General features: G+C 42.0%; 1 protein-coding gene across 2 annotated transcripts in view; it reads left to right on the top strand.

Moving 5' to 3' along the window:
* LOC139536974 (NAD(P) transhydrogenase, mitochondrial-like) overlaps positions 1-22,640 on the top strand; it is a 70,175-nt gene extending 47,535 nt beyond the window's left edge. For both annotated transcript variants that reach the window (XM_071337748.1, XM_071337756.1), the window contains 4 exons: positions 14,373-14,454; positions 18,914-19,032; positions 19,144-19,259; positions 21,151-22,640. In XM_071337748.1, coding sequence (XP_071193849.1) covers positions 14,373-14,454; positions 18,914-19,032; positions 19,144-19,259; positions 21,151-21,297 — 464 coding nt within the window. In that variant the 3' untranslated portion in view covers positions 21,298-22,640. The remainder of the gene's footprint in view (positions 1-14,372; positions 14,455-18,913; positions 19,033-19,143; positions 19,260-21,150) is intronic.
* Positions 22,641-23,357: the final 717 nt, after the last annotated feature.

Genomic DNA, 23,357 nt, shown 5'->3' with positions numbered 1-23,357 from the left:
CGAGAACAGCTAGCATGTCCAGCGAAGTACATCGCCAGTGGCACGCACACACTTCGTGCAGATCGGCAGGTGGGGGCTTTTTGTGGCAGCCAGACGAGACAATCAAAGGAGGATGCTGCGAGCAAAGTTACTGGGCTCGAATTTAGTCACGCTTGCTCTATATATATTGATGCTTCTAATTGTGCATGTTATAAACAGCATTTTTTTATGATGAAAGGTTATACTTTGGCTGGATTGATGTATTTTTTTCCCAATGATACATTCATTTTGTAAGTCGCTCTGGATAAGAGCGTCTGCTAAATGACTTAAATGTAAATGTAAATTTGGCAGACCTAACATGATTAACTCTCTTTCTACAAGGCGTAGTCTGAGAGGCCAAATCATATTTGTATGAATATTTTGTTAACGCCTAGGCTATAGAGATGCATTCAGGTAATGAACTTATTATTATAATAGGATGACAAAGCTGTAAAACATTATCCTTAATATATACTGTTCAATATGAGGGTTTCAGCATGAATTATCCTTTTTAAGACACTTATTTATTTTACTATGTCTATGTATTTGTTAATGTTTTGCCGTCAAACTGGTGGCAAATATGAAGAAAAGTCAATAGTTGGAAGAGTTGCAGAGTTAATTGTTGATTTAGATGCTTTTTTCATTAATTAGGCTATTCTCTTGAACTATGGTGTATCTACTAGAAACTCATGGACTATATGGACACAGATATAAAACATGAATACTAAATGTGAATACATTTAAGTTATTCAAGTATAAATTACCAAAGTTATGATAGATTGCCATAGATTTTTTTTTTTACTGAAGAGTGGTAATTTTGGTATATTACCAGTAGCTTTGCAACCATTGTCCCGATGGCACCCTATATTCCTTTTCAAATCAAATCAAATCAAATTTGATTTGATTTGAAGAATAGGTATGGGACAATGGTTGCAAAGCTACTGGTAATATACCAAAATTACCACTCAGTAAAAAAAAAAATCTATGGCAATCTATAGTAGCTTTGCAACCATTGTCCCGATGGCACCCTATATTCCTTTTATTACATTCATGCCGGTAGCATACAGATAATTGTCCGTCATGAAACAATGGTTTGGTTGTTATTAGTGGGCTGTTTTCAGATTTGATAAGCCAATGAATGTGGTTTTTGTTTTGATTATCTAGGTAGCTTGCCAGCAGTTGTAGCTAACTAGCGAAGCATCAAAACGTTATACCAGGGGTGTATTCATTTCGCCAATTCTGTTGCAAAACCTATCTGAATTTGTCCAATAGAAACCCTTGTTTTAGTTGCAACTGTTTGGACTATTGATTACACTCCAGTCTGGCCAGTCAGATGAGGGCTAACGTTGGCTAGCTAGGTACATTTGGTTATGGAAGGTTTTTACGCAGATTACTTCGGTCATTAGCTAGTTAGCTAGCGACAAGAGCCAGACAACAGCTGACCTAGCTTGCTAGCTACTTCACACAGCTAACTTTAGATAGCTCATGTCCTAATGCCAGTTAGCTAACTAGCTAACGTTAGCCAAGGATACCCAAGCAGTGGTGTAGGCATTCGCGCACCACAACTCAATGTTGAATATATCCCACATTCTTCAACAAAAAAATTAGTTCAATGCCAACACGAAACTTTGGGAAAATGATAACCTGATAACCAGTGTTTAAGGATGCATAACTCTGCAATGCTTTAGGCTAGAAACAAACCGTAAAAGTCTGACAATCAGAGTCTGAGCTAAGACTTTCAAAAGTCAATCAGTTTAAAAACAGTTTTGCTTTGATTTAAAACTTTAATTTGAATGGAAGTCATACTTTACAATGTAAGACTCTGTTGCAATCTAGTTTATTCAAACTGATTTTAGAGGCAGCAGACCAGGGTTTAAACCAGCAACCCTTGTAGTTATGCAAGCACACCACCTGTGCCATTAAGGTCCTGACCTTTTCTCAGAGGCCAGATTGTAGTTTACAATAGCACTGCAAATGACAGTCATTTAGTTAGTCAAAGAATGCCTCCCCCTTTTTCCTCCAAACATAACGATGGTCATTATGGCCAAACAGTTATATTTTTGTTTCATCCGACTGGAAGGACATTTCTCCCCAAAAAAAAGTACGATCTTTGTCCCCATGTGCAGTTGCAAACCGTAGTCTGGCTTTTTATGGCGGTTTTGGAGCAGTGGCTTCTTCCTTGCTGAGCGGCCTTTCAGGTTATGTCGATATAGGACTCGTTTTACTGTGGATATAGATACTTTTGTACCCGTTTCCTCTATCATCTTCACAAGTTCCTTTGCTGTTGTTCTGGGATTGATTTGCACTTTTCGTACCAAAGTACGCTCATCTCTAGGAGACAGAACGCGTCTCCTTCCTGAGCGGTATGACGGCTGCGTGGTCCCATGGTTTTTATACTTGCGTACTATTGTTTGTACAGATGAACGTGGTACATTCAGGCGTTTGGAAATTGCTCCCAAGGATGAACCAGACTTGTGGAGGCCCCCCCCAAAATTCTGAGGTCTTGGCTGATTTCTTTTGATTTTCCCATGTCAAGCATATAGGCCTTAAAATACATCCACAGGTACACCTCCAATTGACTCAAATGATGTCAATTAGCCTATCAGAAGCTTCTAAAGCCATGACATCATTTTCTGGAATTTTCCAAGCTGTTTAAAGGCACAGTCAACTTATTGTATGTAAACTTCTGACCAACTGGAATTGTGATACAGTGAATTATAAGTAAAATAATCTGTCTGTAAACAATTGTTGGAAAAATTACTTGTGTCATGCACACAGTAGATGTCCTAACCGACTTGCCAAAACTATAGTTTGTTAACACACATTAACAAATGTGTGGAGTGGTTGAAAAACGAGTTTTAATGACTCCAACCTAAGTGTTTGTTAACTTCCTACTTCCACACACACACAGTTCCAGTCAAAAGTTGACAGATCTATGCATTCAAGGGTTTTTCTTTATTTTCACTGTTTTCTACATTGTAGAATGATAGTGAACACATCAGAACTGATTTAAAGAAGCAATAAACGGCCTTCTTTAAACTAGTTGAATATCTAGAGCATCGGCATTTGCTGGTTCGATTACAGGCTCAAAATGGCCAGAAACAAATACCTTTCTTCTGAAACTCGTCAGTCTCTTCTTGTTCTGAGAAATTAAGGCTATTCCATGTGAGAAATTGCCAGGAATCTGAAGATCTGGTACAACGATGTGTACTACTCTGTCACAGAACAGCGCAAACAAGCTCTAAGCAGAATAGAAAGAGTGGGAGGCCCCGGTGCACAACTGAGCAAGAGGACAGGTACATTAGAGTGTCTAGTTTGAGAAACAGACTCCTCACAAGTTCTCAACTGGCAGCTTCATTAAATAGTAACCTTCAAAACACCAGTCTCAACGTCAACAGTGAAGAGGCGACTATGCGATGCTTCCCTTCTAGGCAGAGTTCCTCTGTCCAGTGTCTGTTCTTTTGCCCATCTTAATCTTTTCTTTTTATTGGCCAGTCTGAGATATGGCTTTTTCTATGTAACTCTGCCTAGAAGGCCACCATCCCGTTTCCAGCTAATAGTCATTTACAACATTAACAATGTCTACACCGTATTTCTGATCAATTTGATGTTATTTTAATGGACCAAAAAATTAGCTTTTCTCTCAAAAACAGGGAAATTTCTAAGTGACCCCAAACTTTTGAACGGTAATGTGTGTGTATTCTCATTAAGCTGTACGTATTTTAGATATAGTCCTATTGTAAATGTATATTGTAGCGTCACCATCTTTTATGCAAATACTAACAACTTTAGACTACATCTTCATTTGACAGAGGTAATGAACTGTCCATTGATCAGCAAAGTAATAAAAAAATAGGACCATGTTTGCAAAACATGTGGTTCTGAGCTTATGAGAAAATTATGTCAATATTACACAGGTAAGCTAACGATTACGGAAATCAGGAGTGCAGACAAGCTCTACAGACCTCTGTATGTGTCCTGTTATGTTGTACCTGTTATGTTGTGCACCTTCTGACCAAAATAAAGATGTTTTGAAATATATTATTTCTCAATGACATGCATTGCTAAAAGAAAGTTTTAAGTCACAACATTACTACAAGACAAAACAGCCCACTCAATCAAGCCTGATGGTCTTGTAAGTATATAAGCAAAGCTTGCTTTCGTATCTAAAATATTGAAAAGGTAGTGGAATGAGATTGGTGTTGGTGTGAAGAATCCAATATTTTTGAGTGTATGCAATACAAATTACATTTATTGCGGGAGCACCTCTAAGAGAATGAATCGGGCTGTTTGAGAAGGTTTGAATCCTAAACAACCTGTCTACACATTGTTTGAAGTACAATAGATTAACATAGCTACTGTAGTAGGTCAAAGCTATTTGCTGGTAAAGTAGGCATTGTGGTACTTGTGAATTTCCTTTATTTTTAAGCTTCAGACCAATGCCTACTTCTCAATTAATATGCAGAAATCGCCTTGCCATTTCCTGGTTGCTCAATGTAGCAGTCAGATGTCCTTTGTCCTCGTCTTGTTGTGTACCGTGTATATATATATATTTACATATTTTCTTCGCATATATTTTTTCTTTTTTTCTTCTTCTAAAAACTCAACTTCAAAACACCAATTAAAAAAATAAATATATATATATATATATATATATATATATAGAAGAAGTTAGCCAGTTCACTGTATTCAGCTAACCACGGTTGGCGGTCATCAGCTATCCTTTAGCTCGAAAAGCTATCGCCAGTTTTGTACAACGCGACTCAGACCAGAGCATACCGGACCTATTTTCTCTCCATATCCCCGGATTTCTACCGCAAGCTCTGGACATTTACACCTGGATCTTGCAGCTAGCTAGCTGCTATCCGAGTGACTATTGGCTAACGTCGGTCCCGGAGCAAACATCAATTATTCCGGAGCTAGCCAGCTGAAGAGTTCCATCAGCCACTCCTGGGCTACAATCACCTATCCGGACCCATTTTACTGCCGATGCGGAGCCCCCACCGGGCCTTCACGACTGGACAACCGACGTTATCTGCCCAAGGGAGTTATCCAACTGGCCCCTCCGTCGCGACGTAACTTGAAAGCCCATCTGCGGCCCGCTAATCGTTAGCTGTCTTATCGGCTGCTATCTGAATAGGTCTATCGGACAATTTTCTTGGGCCACTATAACTATTTTGCCAATTGGACTGGTCCCCTCTACCACACGGAACCCCACTAATCTACCGACGGAAACGCACGAGGTGGCTAAAAACAAACCTCCATCCTCTGCCAGCTTGCTACCCATGGCCCGGCTAGCTGTCTGAATCCCTGTGACCCCAACCAACCTCACTACTCACTGGACCCTTATGATCACTCGGCTAAGCATGCCTCTCCTTAATGTCAATATGCCTTGTCCATTGCTGTTCTGGTTAGTGTGTATTGGCTTATTTCACTGTAGAGCCTCTAGCCCTGCTCATTATACCTTATCCAACCTTTCAGTTCCACCACCCACACATGCGATGACATCACCTGGTTTCAATGATGTTTCTAGAGACAATATCTCTCATCACTCAATGCCTAGGTTTACCTCTACTGTATTCTCATCATACCATACCCTTTGTCTGTACATTATAACATGAAGCTATTTTATCGCCCCCAGAAACCTTACTCTCTGTTCCGGACGTCCTAGACGACCAATTCTCATCGCTTTTAGCCGTACCCTTATCCTACTCCTCCTCTGTTCCTCTGGTGATGTAGAGGTGAATCCAGGCCCTGCAGTGCCTAGCTCCACTCCTATTCCCCAGGCGCTCTCTTTTGATGACTTCTGTAACCGTAATAGCCTTGGTTTCATGCGTGTTAACATTAGATGCCTCCTCCCGAAGTTTGTTTTATTCACTGCTTTAGCACACTCTGCCAACCCGGATGTCCTAGCCGTGTCTGAATCATGGCTTAGGAAGACCACCAAAAACTCTGAAATCTCCATCCCTAACTACAACATTTTCAGACAAGATAGAACAGCCAAAGGAGGCGGTGTTAGCCTGCAGAGTTCTGTCCTCCTATCCAGGTCTGTACCCAAACAATTTGAACTTCTACTTTTAAAAATCCACCTCTCTAAAAACAAGTCTCTCACTGTTGCCGCCTGCTATAGACCACCCTCTGCCCCAAGCTGTGCTCTGGACACCATATGTGAACTGATTGCCCCCCATCTATCTTGAGTGCTCGTGCTGCAAGGTGACCTAAACTGGGACATGCTTAACACCCCAGCCATCGTACAATCTAAGCTTGATGCCCTCAATCTCACAAATTATCAATGAACCTACCAGGTACCACCCCAAAGCCGTAAACACGGTATCATCCTAACCAACTTGCCCTCTAAATACACCTCTGCTGTTTTCAACCAAGATCTCAGCGATCATTGCCTGCATCCGTAATGGGTCAGCGGTCAAACGACCTCCACTCATCACTGTCAAACGCTCCCTGAAACAATTCAGCGAGCAGGCCTTTCTAACCAACCTGGCCCGGGTATCCTGGAAGGATATTGACCTCATCCCATCAGTAGAGGATGCCTGGTTATTTTTTTTAATGCCTTCCTCACCATCTTAAATAAGCATGCCCCATTCAAGAACTTTAGAACCAGGAACAGATATAGCCCTTGGTTCTCTCCAGACCTGACTGCCCTTAACCAACACAAAAACATCCTGTGGCGTTCTGCATTAGCATCGAACAGCCCCTGTGATATATGCAACTTTTCAGGGAAGTTAGAAACCAATATACACAGGCAGTTAGAAAAGCCAAGGCTAGCTTTTTCAAGCAGAAATTTGCTTCCTGCAACACTAACTCAAAAAAGTTCTGGGACACTGTAAAGTCCATGGTGAATAAGAACACCTCCTCCCAGCTGCCCACTGCACTCAGAATAGGAAACTCTGTCACCACCGATAAATCCACTATAATTGAGAATTTCAATAAGCATTTTTCTACGGCTGGCCATGCTTTCCACCTGGCTACCCCTACCCCGGTCAACAGCACTGCACCCCCCACAGCAACTCGCCCAAGCCTTCCCCATTTCTCCTTCTCCCAAATCCAGTCAGCTGATGTTCTGAAAGGGCTGCAAAATCTGGACCCCTACAAATCATCCGGGCTAGACAATCTGGACCCTTTCTTTCTAAAATTATCTGCCGAAATTGTTACAACCCCTATTACTAGCCTGTTCAACCTTTCTTTCGTGTCATCTGAGATTCCCAAAGATTGGAAAGCAGCTGCGGTCATCCCCCTCTTCAATGGGGGGGACACTCTTGACCCAAACTGCTACAGACCTATATCTATCCTACCCTGCCTTTCTAAAGTCTTCGAAAGCCAAGTCAACAAACAGATTACCGACCATTTCGAATCCCACCGCACCTTCTTCGCTATGCAATCTGGTTTCAGAGCTGGTCATGGGTGCACCTCAGCCACGCTCAAGGTCCTAAACGATATCTTAATCGCCATCGATAAGAAACAATACTGTGCAGCCGTATTCATCGACCTGGCCAAGGCTTTCGACTCTGTCAATCACCACATCCTCATCGGCAGACTCAATAGCCTTTGTTTCTCAAATGATTGCCTCGCCTGGTTCACCAACTACTTCTCTGATAGAGTTCAGTGTGTCAAATCGGAGGGCCTGTTGTCCGGGCCTCTGGCAGTCTCTATGGGGGTGCCACAGGGTTCAATTCTTGGGCCTACTCTCTTCTCTGTTTACATCAATGATGTCGCTCTTGCTGCTGGTGAGTCTCTGATCCACTTCTACGCAGACGACACCATTCTGTATACTTCTGGCCCTTCTTTGGACACTGTGTTAACAACCCTCCAGACGAGCTTGAATGCCATACAACTCTCCTTCCGTGGCCTCCAACTGCTCTTAAATACAAGTAAAAACTAAATGCATCCTCTTCAACCGATCGCTGCCTGCACCTGCCCGCCCGTCCAGCATCACCACTCAGGACAGTTCTGACTTAGAATATGTGGACAACTACAAATAACTAGGTGTCTGGTTAGACTGTAAACTCACCTTCCAGACTCGTATCAAACATCTCCAATCCAAAGTTAAATCTAGAATTGGCTTCCTATTTCGTAACAAAGCATCCTTCACTCATGCTGCCAGACATACCCTCGTAAAACTGACCATCCTACCGATCCTCGACTTCGGCGATGTCATTTACAAAATAGCCTCCAATACCCTACTCAATAAATTGGATGCAGTCTATCACAGTGCCATCCGTTTTGTTACCAAAGCCCCATATACTACCCACCACTGCGACCTGTACGCTCTCGTTGGCTGGCCCTCGCTTCATACTCGTCGCCAAACCCACTGGCTCCAGGTCATCTACAAGACCCTGCTAGGTAAAGTCCCCCCTTATCTCAGCTCGCTGGTCACCATAGCAGCACCCACCTGTAGCACACGCTCCAGCAGGTATATATCTCTGGTCACCCCCAAAGCCAATTCCTCCTTTGGCTGTCTCTCCTTCCAGTTTTCTGCTGCCAATGACTGGAACGAACTACAAAAATCTCTGAAACTGGAAACACTTATCTCCCTCACTTGCTTTAAACACCAGCTGTCAGAGCAGCTCAGATTACTGCACCTGTACATAGCCCATCTATAATCTAGCCCAAACAACGACCTCTTCCCCTACTGTATTTATTTAATTATTTTGCTCCTTTGCACACCATTATTTCTATTTCTACTTTGCACATTCTTCCACTGCAAATCTACCATTCCAGTGTTTTACTTGCTATATTGTATTTACCTCGCCACCATGGCCTTTTTTTGCCTTTACCTCCCTTATCTCACCTCATTTGCTCACATTGTATATAGAGTTATTTTTCTACTGTATTATTGACTGTATGTTTGTTTTACTCCATGTGTAACTCTGTGTTGTATGTGTCGAACTGCTTTGCTTTATCTTGGCCAGGTCGCAATTGTAAATGAGAACTTGTTCTCAACTTGCCTACCTGGTTAAATAAAGTTGAAATACATTTAAAAAATAAAAATAAAAAACATGTCAGTATATGTAACAAAGTTGTGTAGTGTAGAGAATCAGTGTGTAACAAAACAATGTATAGTGTAGAGAGTCATTGTACCACCTAAACCACTGTGAAATATATTTTCAATATCCAAGAATATTGTATTTTCAGCTGTTTGAAGCTGGTGTTCAAAACTGAAATTTAAAGACGCAAAAACTAAACTTAAGAATGGGAAGCATAGAACTAGTGCACAAAGAACAGATCTACCAGACTTACTTTCAATGAGTGACAGATTTATAATTCGTTTTATTCATCACCCCAGGACAGATGACATGACGGACAGATGGAGTGGCGATGAGATGTGGGAGGATAAATGAAAAGAAAGTAAATATAAAAATGTGGCCACCCCAGAGTAAACAAGCATGTGGGGCCAAGCACAACACAATACCCCTGGCCTTCCAACCGTCCAGCAAGGCTCAACCCTAGGGTGTCCTGACCCAGACATTAGACGGTTAGACCCTGTCTATCTAACATTGATCTAAACCACGTGCCTCTGTATACAGTGGGGGAGAGTTAGGATCTATGTATCTATTATGGAGGATGTTCTGAACCCTCAAAGTACACAGTGGTCTAACTGACTACTACAAACCCAGACTTTCTTGTATCCGAACAATATTTTCAAGCATCTTCTCCTAATTTCTCCAATTTATCTGGTGTTTATGTGCCAGCTAGTCCTGCCAGACTGAAAGGTGATCCGCAGCTTCTGAGGCCTCGTGTTATGGTGCACTGTTGCTCGCTGTGTTGTGGTCTGTCAGTGCGTCCCAGGTTCTCCATCTGACTCCAGTGGACAACACTACACCAGGCCCGAGCTGGAACCGGGGCAGTCTTGTTTTCCTGTTCACATTTCCTATAATTGGACCAGTCGCAGTCACTTTTCTTGATTGACATCTGTGGAAACGTTTAAGACTTTTTTTTTTTTTTTTAACATGGGTCTTGTCTGGACGGGCTTGTTTTCGTTAGGAGAAAGCCTTGTGTTTGAGTCTGTATTACAAAAAAAATGTAAAAAATCATTAAGAAGCAAGAATGGACCGTAGACAGACATGTTCAGTGCAACATGCTGTGTTTAAAGCCGAGTATTTGACGGCTGTTGTGACAGGCCCATCAAACATTGTTAACAGCAATTGAGGCTTTAAATTGTCCATTTGCTTTGAATTATTGTTTCTCTCTTGGATGGTGCTAATTTCAGTGAGAGGTTTCTGAACTCTGCACGGGCCATATGACAGATGAGTGTTGATGGTCCGTATCGTGTTTGACAGGCCTAGGTTGGCTTTGGAATGGTGAAGAACAGTGAGTAAAGACTTACTTGGTAAGTTAGAAATGTTCAGCCAACCACACATACTGGAGCAATTCATGTGCTCTTACAGCTTATAATGTACACATTTTGACAATATACAGTGCCTTCCGAAAGTATTCACACACCTTGACTTTTTCCAAATTTTGTTGTGTTACAGCCTGAATTTAAAATGGATTAAATTTAGATTTTGTGTCACTGGCCTACACACACCGCAATGTCAAAGTGGAATAATTTGTATTGACATTTTTACAAATTCATTAAAAATTAAAAGCTAATATGGCTTCACTACCTCATCTCAAACACTGATTCAACCATCAAGACCAGGGAGGTTTCCCAATGCCTTGCAAAGACCGCCACCTATTGGTAGATGTGTAAAAAAAAAAAATGCAAACATTAAATATCCATTTGAGCATGGTGAATGAAATAATATGGTGTATTAATTACTCTTTGGATGGTGTATCGATACACCCAGTCACTACAAAGATACAGGTGTCCTTTTTAACTCAGTTGCCGGAGATGAAGGAAACCGCTCAGGGGTTTCACCATAAGGCCAATGGTGTCTTCAAATCAGAGTTTAATTGCTGTGATAGAAAACTGAGGATGGATCATCAGCATTTTAGTTACTCCACAATACTAACCTAAATGACAGCGTGAAGAGAAGGAAGCCTGTACAGAAGACAAATATGAAAAAACATGCATCCTGTTTGCAATAAGGCACTAAAGTAAAACTACAAAAAATGTGGCAAAGAAATTAACTTTATGTCCAGAATACAGTGTTTGGGAAGAACACAACACATCACTGAGTACTGAGTTTTCATATTTAGTTTTCATATTTTCAAGCATGGTGGTGGCTGCATGTACGCAAAGAAGTTTTTTAGGATAAAGTAAGTACAGGCAAAATCCTAGAGGAAAACCTGGTTCAGTCTGCTTTCCACCAGACACTGGAAGCAAATACACCTTTCAGCAGAACAATACCCTAAAACACTAGGAGTTGGTTACCAAGACGACATTGAATGTTCCTGAGTGACCTAGTTAGTTTTAACTTAAATCGTCTAGAAAATATATCGCAAGACTTGAAAATGGCTGTCAAGCAATGATCAGCAACCAACTTGACAATCCAGGTCTTCTAGACTTAAGGGAAAGACTCACAGCTGTAATCGCTGCCAAAGGTGATTCTAACATGTATTGACTCAGGTGTGTGAATACTTACAGTGCCTTGCAAAAGTATTCATTCCCCTTGGCGTTTTTCCTATTTTGTTGCATTACAACCTGTACTTTAAATAGATTTTTATTTGGATTTCATGTAATGGACATACACAAAATAGTCCAAATTGGTGAAGGGAAATGAAAAAAATTACTTAAAAAAAACAAAACAGGAAAGTGATGCGTGCATGTGTATTCACTCCCTTTACTCTAATGCCCATAAATAAGATCTGGTGCAACCAATTACCGTCAGAAGTCACATAATTATTTAGATTGCACAAAGGTGGACTTGATTTAAGTGTCACATGATCTCAGTATATATACACCTGTTCCGAAAGGCCCCAGAGTCTGCAACACCACTAAGCAAGGGGCACCACCAAGCAAGCGGTACAATGAAGACCAAGGAGCTCTCCAAACAGGTCAGGGACAAAGTTGTGGAGATGTACAGATCAGGGTTGGGTTATAAAAAATATCCGAAACTTTGAACATCCCACTGAGCACCACTTAAATCCATTATTAAAAAATGGAAAGAATATGGCACCACAACAAACCTGCCACGAGAGGGCCATCCACCAAAACTCATGGACCAGGCAAGGAGGGAATTAATCAGAGATGCAACAAAGAGACCAAAGATAACCCTGAAGGAGCTGCGAAGCTCCATAGCGGAGATTGGAGTATCTGTCCATAGGACCACTTTAAGCCGTACACTCCACAGAGCTGGGCTTTACGGAAGAGTGGCCAGAAAAAAGCATTGCTTAAAGAAAATAATAAGCAAACACATTTGTTGTTCGCCAAAAGGCATGTGGGAGACTCCCCAAACATATTGAAGAAGGTACTCTGGTCAGATGAGACAAAAATGTAGCTTTTTGGCCATCAAGGAAAACGCTATGTCTGGCCCAAATCCTACACCTCTCATTACCCCGAGAACAACATCCCCACAGGGAAGCATGGTGGTGGCAGCATCATGCTGTGGGGATGTTTTTCATTGGCAGGGACTGGGGAAATTGTCAGAATTGAAGGAAGTCGCTAAATACAGGGAAATTCTTGAGGGAAACCTGTTTGTCTTCCAGAGATTTGAGACTGGGACGGAGGTTCACCTTCCAGCAGGACAATGACCCTAAGCATACTGCTAAAGCAACACTCGAGTGGTTTAAGGGTAAACATTTAAATGTCTGGGAATGGCCTAGTCAAAGCCCAGACCTCAATCCAATTGAGAATCTGTGGTATGACTTAAAGATTGCTGTACCCCAGCAGAAGCCATCCAACTTGAAAGAGCTGGAGCAGTTTTGCCTTGAAGAATCGGCAAAAATCCCAGTAGCTAGATGTGACCTGGGGGGGTGAATAGTTATGCACTCTCAAGTTTTCAGTTTTTTTGTCTTATTTCTTGTTTGTTTCACAATTTAAAAAATATTTTGCATCTTCAAAGTGGTAGGCATGTTGTGTAAATCAAATGATACAAACCCCCAAATTATCCATTTTAATTCCAGGTTGTAAGGCAACAAAATAGGAAAAATGCCAAGGGGGGTGAACTCTGTATGTAAATGAAAGATTTCTGTATTTACTTTTCTATAAATTTGCCTAGAAAATAAATCGTTTTCACTTTTTCATTATGGGGTATTGTGTGTAGATAGGTGATCATTTGTTTTTATTAAATCTATTTTGACTGCAGGCTGTAGCACAACAAAATGTGGAATAAGTCGAGGGGTGTTAATACTTTCTGAATGCACTGTACCTGTATGACAATCCCACTATCTTTGTTTTGCAAAATAAGTCATTTTCCATCAGTACTTTGATACCATCATCCTTACATGGGCAATCTGCAGTTGGAAACTCATGTGGCATTTTATAAATTATATTCTTGAAGAATCAATGGCCATGTATCATCAATTTTAAAGTCCAAAATGGACATAGCAATCACAGATTGCTCCTTTAACAGTAACATAATTGATTGCTGTTTGCACTCCTCCAGAATCCTGCACATGCTCCCACTGAACTTCTTCAGATAAAGGGATTTGAAATCATTTCACAACTGATTTTTATTTTCAGCCTTGATGTCCTTTCTGTTTATTTTACAGCGTTTGTTTATTGTTTTATAAAATAAAAGGCTCTGTTATTTTACCTCCGGTCTTGTTGAAATGAGAAGAAAGAGCTCCCCTTGTATGCAGGATTATTATCAAAACCATATTCTGCAATTTAAACCCAACCATGCAGATAAAGTAGGTTAGTAGACTTGTTTATGCCTGAGCCCTCAGACATCCTCTGTTCCTCTGGGTATCCGCTGGTCCTCTAAAATTATACTCAAACGAAAAACTTCCTAATTCCCTATTGCTGGGATATGTTGGTTTGAATAACTTTCTTGTTATCACTGTTCAGGTTTGATCAGTTTCACAGTGCCCAAATACATGTTGTCAAAACCAAAAACGGAGAAATAACATTTATTCCCGAAATGTTCAAACTGTTTATATTAGGATTCTTTGATTCTTTTGAAGCAAGTTCGATAGGGATTTATGCTCGTGTATTTTAAGCATCAAGATATCAATGTCCGGGTCAGAATCTCTGGGATTGCCTGAGTATGTTTGATATTTCTACAAGCATTTTTTTTAATCACAATTCAGATGTGGAAGTCAGTTTTTGATTTGGATTAAGACGTGCCAGTCAAAGTCAATGTAGACAGTGTTTCCCAAAGTTTATTGTGTTCCTTCTGTTTTTCTAACAGCAGTTCACAGGTTTTCAAAGCAAATGTGAAAATGTTATTTTGAAAGCTGCTAGTTTTTACGGAAGACTGGGTTCCCTCACTGTCTGTGTTCCTGTCCTTCAGGTTATGGTCTGTGTGCTGCCAAGGCCCAGTACCCCATCGCTGAACTGGTCAAGATTCTGCAGGAGCAGGGCAAGAAAGTCAGGTGAGGGTCCAGGTAAAAGGATAATCAAAGCTATGGCCCTAACCCCTTCATTACCCTGGAAAACAGATAACCAACCTTACGCTTGTTTTGAGATCTAAGTGAGAGCTGTTTTGAGATCTAAGTGCCACCTGTGCACATTTGTTCATATTCTTTGCTAGTTAGTGAGTTATAACTCATTTCTAGTCAACAGTGGCTGCTTCCAACAAGAGCACAAAATGTGTGCATATTTGAAAAGCGAGTCAGGTAAAGAGCTTTTTGTCTTAAAGGGGAAGTGTTGTATTTTTAGACGGTCTTGAATAAGCTAAGTAGCCAATAGGCAGAGCATAGCATAATTTGTCTGATTCTCTGTAATAATGGTATGGGAATAATAACTAATTTTATTTTGTAAAGTGGCTTCTTGCATCAAACATTTTCAGTCACCTTGTCTGAAAGACAAGTAGATTAGAAGGTTAATGTTAAGCCCTGCATGTATATATAATTTTTTTAAGTCTCATGGAATGTAGGCCTTGAACACCACACATTGGCTGCTACTTAGGCTGAATGATGGAACAACTATTTCCATGTTAAAATGTAATGATGCGTTTTTCTCCATTGTTTTGGATGATAGGCCACTCTGGTAGACGTACAGTATGAGCCACTGTTAAAACTGTAAACTTAAAGCGGGTACAGCCTCAGTGTTCACAGTAAACGCGCCGGAAGATGCAAAGAATTTTCACAACGTTCAAGTTTACGCTCAGCAGACCTGAAATTTACTCAGTGCCGGAAAAAAATGGAGGGAAATTGGCCCTAACACCTTCATTACCCTGGTGAAAGTATTCAGACTCTTTGACTTTTTCCACATTTTATGTTACAACCTTATTCTAAAATGTATTCGTTTTTTTTCCTCATCAATCTACACACAATACCCCATGATGACAAAGCAAAAACAGTTTTTGAAATATCACATTTATACATAAGTATTCAGACCCTTTACTCAGTACTTTGTTGGAGCACCTTTGGCAGAGATTACAGCCTCGAGTCTTTCGTATGACGCTACAAGCTTGGCACACCTGTATTTGGGGAGTTTCTCCTATTCTCTGCAGATCCTCTCTAGCTCTGTCAGGTTGGATGGGGAGTGTCGCTGCACAGCTATTTTTAGGTCTCTTCGATCGTGTTCAAGTCCGGGCTCTGGCTGGGCCACTCATGGACGTTCTGAGACCGTGCTTCTACACCTGCATTGCTTGCTGTTTGGGGTTTTAGGCTGGGTTTCTGTACAGCACTTCGAGATATTAGCTGATGTACGAAGGGCTATATAAAATAAACTTGATTTGATTTGCCTCAGAGCCACTTCTGCGTTCTCTTGGCTGTGTGCTTAGGGTCGTTGTCCTGTTGGAAGGTGAACCTTCACCCCAGTCTGAGGTCCTGAGTGCTCAGGAACAGGTTTTCATCAAGGATCTCTCTACTTTTCTCCATTCATCTTTCCTCGATCCTGACTAGTCTCACAGTCCCTGCTGCTGAAAAACATTCCCACAGCTTGATGCTGCCACCACCGTGGTTCACCGTAGGGATGGTGCCAGGTTTCCTCCAGACGTGACTCTTGGCATTCAGGCCAAAGAGTTCAATCTTGGGTTCATTAGACCAGAGAATCTTGTTTCTTGTAGGTGCATTTTGGCAAACTCCAAGCAGGAGTTCATGTGCCTTTTACTGAGGAGTGGCTTCCGTCTGGCCACTCTACTATAAAGGCCTGATTGGTGGAGTGCTGCAGAGATGGTTGTCCTTCTGGAAGGTTCTCCCATCCCCACAGAAGAATTCTGGAGCTCTGTCAGAGTGACCATCTGGTTCTTGGTCACCTCCCTGACCTAGGCTCTTCTCCCTGTTTGCTCATTCTGGCCAGGGGCAAGCTCTAGGAAGAGTCTTGGTGGTTCCAAACTTCTTCCATTTAATAATGATGCAGGCCACTGTGTTCTTGTGAACCTTCATTGCTTCAGAAATGTTTTGGTACCCCACCCCAGACCTCTTCCTCGACACAATCCTGTCTCGTAGCTCTACAGACAATTCATTCGACCTACTGGCTTGGTTTTTGCTCTGACATGCACTGTCAACTGTGGGACCTTTTATATAGACAGGTGTGTGCATTTCCAAATCATGTCCAATCAATTGGATTTACCACAGGTGGACTCCAATCAAGTTGTAGAAACATCTCAAGGATGATCAATGGAAACAGGATTCTCCTGAGCTTTATATTGAGTCTCATAGCAAAGGGTCTGAATACTTATGTAAATAAGGGATTTTTGTTTATTTTTAATACAACTGCAAAAATGTCAAAACCTGTTCACTTTGGCATTATGGGGAATTGTGTGTAGATTGATGAGGAAAACAAAGTATATTATTCATTTTAGAAAATGCTGGAAAGTAACAAAATGTGGAAAAATGGAAGGTGTCTGAATAATTTCAGAATGCATTGTAACCAAAGCTATCGCCTTAACCCCTTCATTAGATATTTTGTGTGTACAGTGCCTTCAGAAAGTATTCAGACCCCTTGACTTTTTCCACATTTTGTTACGTTACAGACTTATTCTAAAATTGATTAAATAAAAACAATTCCCCAGGAGAGGAAAGGACAAGGTTGAGGCTTACTGTAGAGAGGAAGGTGAAAGGGAGGAGAGAAGGAGAGCAGCGCAAAAGGAGGAATGTGTACACCGGAGAGAGGAGAGGAGGGAAGGGGAAAGGCTCACCGGAAGCTTTTGTAATTTTCTTTCATTCGTTTGATCTGAGGTTCCAGCAGCTGCTGCTACTTAGAGCATTTGCAGTTGATTAGAGGAGGAAGTGGGTGGCCAGAGTGGCCAGATTTTGTAGTCCCGTTCCTCCTCCCCTTCCCTCTCGGCTGGATAATTGGGTGGGGGTGTTGGGCTGCTATGAGGGCGGGACATAGGGCTGCCACTGTTTGGAGCTCTAGAGATGGATATTGTTCCTAATGTATCAGTAATATAATGTAATTCACACAGTCTGATGTTGCTCTGATTAGCCTTTCCCCCTCCCATTTCAACACTGTAACATGTGCATTGTATTACATGATGTAGCTAACCGGTTACTTAACTCCGCACACTGAATACCCTTGTGTGTAGGAAAGTTCCTACAGCCTGTGTGTGTGTGTGTGTGTGTGTGTGTGTGTGTGTGTGTGTGTGTGTGTGTGTGTGTGTGTGTGTGTGTGTGTGTGTGTGTGTGTGTGTGTGTGTGTGTGTGTGTGTGTGTGTGTGTGTGTGTGTGTGTGTAACTCGGGGACTGATTGATAATGGCTGGAGATCAGAGTGTCTGGGTAGAGCAGGAGAGGGGGAACGAGACGACTCAGGCAATAGGCCCTAAAATTGTCAGACTCCAGCCACCCTAGTCGTAGACTGTTCTTTGCTACTGCACGGCAAGCGGTACCGGAGCGCCAAGTCTAGGTTCAAGAGGCTTCTAAACAGCTTCTACCTCCAAGCCATAAGACTCCTGAACATCTAATCAAATGGCTACCCAGACCATCTCTCCCCCCTCTTTTACACCGCTGCTACTCTGTTGTCATCTTCTATGCATAGTCTCTTGAATAACTCTACCTACATGTACATATTACCTCGACTAACCGGTACCCCCGCACATTGACTCTGTACCGTTACCCCCGTATATAGTCTCACTATTGTTATTTTACTGCTGCTCTTTAATTACTTGTTACTTTTTAGTTCTTATTCGTATTAATTTTAAAAAACTGCATTGTTGGTTAGGGGCTCGTAAGTAAGTGTTTCACTGTAAGGTCTGTTGTATTTGGCGCATGTGACTACTAACATTTGATTTGATTTGAGTGAGTGGAGTGCAGCTGCTCTGATCTCTGCTTTTAATCTCTGGTCATAAACCTGCTGCTCCAGTGTCTATCCGTAGGGCCCTCTTATCCTCCATCCTCAACCCATTTCCCCTGCTTCTCAGGCCCTTAATGACCTCTGACATTAAACCAGGCCCTCAAACCCAAACCGCCCCTCCACTAACATCATGGCCCCTCCATCCTGTACTTCGGGATTTTGGCACTGAAGCCCTTTTATCTACTTCCCCAAAGTCAGATGACATCGTGGATACCATTTTTATGTGTCTGTGTGCAGTTTGAAGGAAGTTGCTAACAAGTGTTAGCACAATTGCTAACTAGTGTTAGCACAGTGACTGGAAGCATGCTAGCTGTTACCATAGACTTCCAGCCAGTGTGCTAACGCTAGGTAGCAATGGCTCGCGAAACTACCTCTAACTTCCTTCATACTGGATGCAGAGACATAAAAATTCATCTGACTTTGATAATGTGCTTCATTGCCAAAATCCTAAAGTATCTCGAACTTTGGTCAATAGCCAAACTATTATACTACTTTCAGCTACAAGGGTTTCCTAACCCTTCTTGTCCTTGCATTGCCACAAGCCGTGGAGGTGAATAAGATTGTGAGATGGTGATCCTTCTCTCTTGCAGGTTTGGTATCCACCCCGTGGCTGGTCGTATGCCTGGGCAGCTCAACGTGCTATTGGCTGAGGCAGGCGTACCCTATGACATCGTGCTGGAGATGGAGGAGATCAACGAGGACTTTGCTGGTATGTTTGCTTTCACCCTCATCTATCCCTTCACGTGTTCATGTTTCAAATTACCCCATTGTCTCTGTGGTTTGCTGTGAACTAATGTGATTCTCTTTCCCTGTGTCTCAGAAACGGACCTGGTTCTGGTGATCGGCGCCAACGACACAGTGAACTCTGCAGCCCTGGAGGATCCCAACTCCATCATCGCTGGCATGCCTGTCCTGGAAGTGTGGAAGTCCAAACAGGTGAGAGGGAGGGGCCTGCATGGTCTAGAAAGAAGATCTACCATATTTCCTACACTAGTCCATTGGTTTCACACTTCAAAGTGTACATGCTTCAAAGTGGAAAAAGGGGTAGAGAATGGTACTGCAGCCCCGTCATATGCTGACTGTTACAGAATGGCTTGAGTGGATTTAATCTGGCTCTCTCCATGGTGAAAGTTAGTTTTGGAGGTTCGCTAACTTCTTCCTGGAGCAACTAACATTGGTTCAGAAAGAGGCTGTTCTTATTTTCTGTTCCAGACTTGGATGCACCCTTAGAGAGAAAGACAGGCCTCTTTTCACATGCAAACACTTGCGTGTGCACACACACACATGCATCTCGTACTCTTTGTTACAGAGGCAATAGGCCCCTACCTAGGTGTAGCTCAAGCAGGCGCAGATCTCACACGGCTTCCATTAGTGGTGACTCGCTCCCTCTGGAATTATGACATTTTTGGAGCGTCCGAGTGAAACGTTCCCTAAATGTGGGATTCATATGCCTCACCACTCTACTTTAAAACCCCTCATTTCCAAAGGTTCCCTTAGGAAATCATAGAGCTTTAAGACTACCAGCATCCCACTCCTCTACTCTGAGCTGGAGTGACCTGTGTGTTTACATCCCCTGGACTCACTGCACTACTGTTGAATTTTTTTTTTTCGTTGTTCTTCAGTGACTCAGACACTTGAATTAATAACCTTACACTTGTAGCTCATGTTTATGTGATACTGTGTGGGGTCGGTCAGACTGTAGAGTGGGTGGGTGTGCTGGTCTGGGCTCTATGTGCAGTCTGGCTGTAGATATAAACAAACTGGGCGGTGCTCCTCTATGCCACCATAGCCAAGCTTGGCAGAGCAGGCAGAGGGCATTCCTTTGGTACTGTACCCTTGCTGGCCTGGGAGTCAGGACTGGGAGGCCCTGCCTAGAGGCCGGCTAGAGTAGGCCTGCCTGGGTGTCCCAGATCCTTACTGTAATCCTGGCCTGAACCACTACCATAGTGGGATCCATTTTTACAGTCCTTTCTCACAGGAGGGTGTTAGAGTGGGAGTGGGTGTTTGTGATTCAGTACATGCTTACTTGTGTTTTTGTAAGAATGTTTGTGTGTAAATTAAAATGTGTAAGTGTTTGTTTTAGAGTAGGTTTTGTGGGTGGGACTGTGGCATGGGAACACTTCACTGTGTCTTGAGTCACCTGGCCACTACTGATCTTCCCCTGCCTCTGAGGGGTTTCCGACGTTCCTCCTGTTGATTTTTGTGTCTTGATATGTGGCGCTTCTGTTCCAAGTATCATTCAGCGTGTCAGATAGCAGGGAGTCAAAGGCTAGTGGCTGAGAGCGTTGCTCTGGTTTTACTTATTCAATTATAATGCTGCGTTATGTGCCTCCAGGCACCAAAACACATGCTCACAATCACGGGATGCTCCAATCCATTTCCCAGGACCTGCTCTCTCTCTGCCTAGACTGCAACTTTAGACACTAATGATGCTTCATTTTGTAAAGGGCCTCAACTTAAGTACCCATTAGTTGTGAGACAAACACTCTTCTCCCCATTCTCCTCCAAATGGAACGCTTCCACATCCATCTCCAACTTACAGGACATGCAGGTGCAACATTTCAACCCCTGTTAAGGGTTTGTTCTTGTTTAACATCTGAAGTCTTTACCAAACTAGACAAGAGGTGGTATAGCAGCAATGACATTTGGAGCTCTAGCTAATTTGCCACATCATGATTTTGAGTTTGAAGAGAGAAAACAACTGGGTGATTGCATTGCTTTTGATTATTTGTAAACGTAGGATAGAACAACGTATCAGGTGTTTTTATTCTCAGTTGTATAAATGTCTTAGCTGATGCCGTGTGTGTGGTGTGTGCCTGTCTCTTAGGTGGTTGTAATGAAGCGTTCTCTGGGAGTGGGCTATGCTGCCGTGGACAACCCCATCTTCTACAAGCCCAACACAGCCATGTTGCTTGGAGATGCCAAAAAGACCTGCGAAGCGCTACAGGCTAAAGTCCGCGAGGCCAACCAGTGAGACGTGGCCGGTCCAGTAGGACCTGGGCCCGTCAGACCGAGGTCTAGGGCATCACACGTCCAGAGGGGGAGAGGAATGGGCACAAACAAGCTAATAGTTAGACATAGCATTAATGTTGTCGTTTCCTCTCCTGACAACAAGTTTTCCTCCTCCCTTTTTTTTCCTGAACAGTTGTTTGCTATGATGATGAGTAGGTGTTCTCTTCTTTCTCACCAGGAGCATTTTCTTCTCACCCTCTTTTTCAAAGCAAGGAAATTTGTTCATTTTCCAGTTTTATACTGTAGTTAGATTTTTTGTATTTGACCTGACCAAATCGTACCACAAGTGTCAATTTGATTTGCATTTAGCTCCTTAGCCGAGCAGCAACTGTTAACTTCAATGTAAAGCCATTGTCAGTAATAGTTAAGTTACTCTAATCACTAACTGTATATTGTTGTTTTTTCTTGAATGCGTTTTGTGGACTGTGCTTAGTGTAATGACCAGCTTTGTGATGTAGTGGTAATGTGTTACATGGGATTAGAAGCTTCCAGAAGAAGGATTTAGTGAATGTGGCTTCAGTTGGCCCTCCGCCACACAGCTAAGTTTCCCCTTTTAGCACTACAGAGATGTTGAAGGAACCTTGTAGATTTAAGTTTAATAAAAGATGGGTATCATAATATGACTGTTAGAATTTATCATCAATTGTGAGATTATGGCTTAATTTAGCATGGATACATTTATGAATTGCTGATTTGTCAAATGGTTATTTAGAGTCCTGCCATGTCTGTGCCAAGCTCTCTGATGTTTCCTTACTGGGACCTTATACAATGCATCTCTATAGAGAAACTGACCATGACAACATCCCTACCTCTGCATAGCTTCCTAACGCGACCAAATTCGCCTTCCATTCTCTTCTTCGTAAACCATTCTCTTCTTCCACTAATACTGTCTTTCCAGACTTGTATCTGTCTTGCTATATTTTGCTTTGCATAGAAAGGTTAACATATGAAGGGTTGTTATTCACTTACACATGATGCCATAGCAGACCTAGTTGGTGTTAAATTGTCATTTGCCCTATTTCTGTCCAGTTTTCAGTCATGAGGTAAAGTAAAGAACAATTTGAGGGAAACAATTATTTTTGAAAATAATAGTTGTGAAGAAATTGCAAAAAAAAATCCCACAAGTATTTTTGTATAGAGAAGAACCTATTTGTATAATTGTTAAGGCTTACGCAGGCTTTGCTGCACAAAAACTTTCTAATGTTCTAATTTTCTAATGGTGGGAGATGAATGAAATACTGTGAATGTTTTTCTCTCTGGTTTATCATGGAACATCATCCCTAAATAAACCTTGATTTAATGGCACTTGGAAAGTCAAGTCTCCACATTTTTATAGATTTTTTACCCATTTTATAGCTAGTTTCTAATGTATGGAGTTACGAGTTCTTAAAGCTGTAATAGACACTTAGAGAAATGGATGGTGGCAGTGGTGTGTGTGTGGCTGAGAGTTTGTGAGCAATACATGGGGTGGAGTTTCTGGTATGTAAGTGAAGATTTCACATGACTAGGATTGCATGCGTTTGCCATGAGGGTCACTTCATCATGTAACAAGTAGCACTCAGACACCCTGCTATCTCTGCTGGTCCTCTTGACAGACATGTGAGGGCGTTCGGGGAAACCGCCTCTTGTTTGGGGAGAGGTGACGTTACTGAAATAAGGGTTAGGTGGCGGGCGTACCTTCTACTTAATGTAGTCTTTTGTTCGGCCAGCAGTATTTTTCCAGGGCCTAAGGATAGGAGGATAGCCAACATGAACATTTTCTGTAGTGACAATCAACCCTTATCCTCAAAATCCACTTGGGATTGCCTTTCATTTCTGTTTCATTGAAAGCCAATTGATTTGTTTTCCTTGGCTTTGCATGCGATTTCTCCAGAGGGTATTGCTGCGTTAGTATGTTTTCACTGTATGATAAGCAAATGTGTATTTATATAATGTATATATATATTTTTAATCTGGATATGTGCATTGCTATTTGGGACCTTCAATTTCAAGTCCATTTCAATGATACCCATTTCTCCCCAA

This window comes from Salvelinus alpinus, chromosome 1, assembly GCF_045679555.1.
Source record: "Salvelinus alpinus chromosome 1, SLU_Salpinus.1, whole genome shotgun sequence".
Classification (NCBI taxonomy): Eukaryota; Metazoa; Chordata; class Actinopteri; order Salmoniformes; family Salmonidae; genus Salvelinus; species Salvelinus alpinus.
Note: the sequence above shows the minus strand (reverse complement) of the source record. Positions and strands in the feature narration are given on the sequence as shown.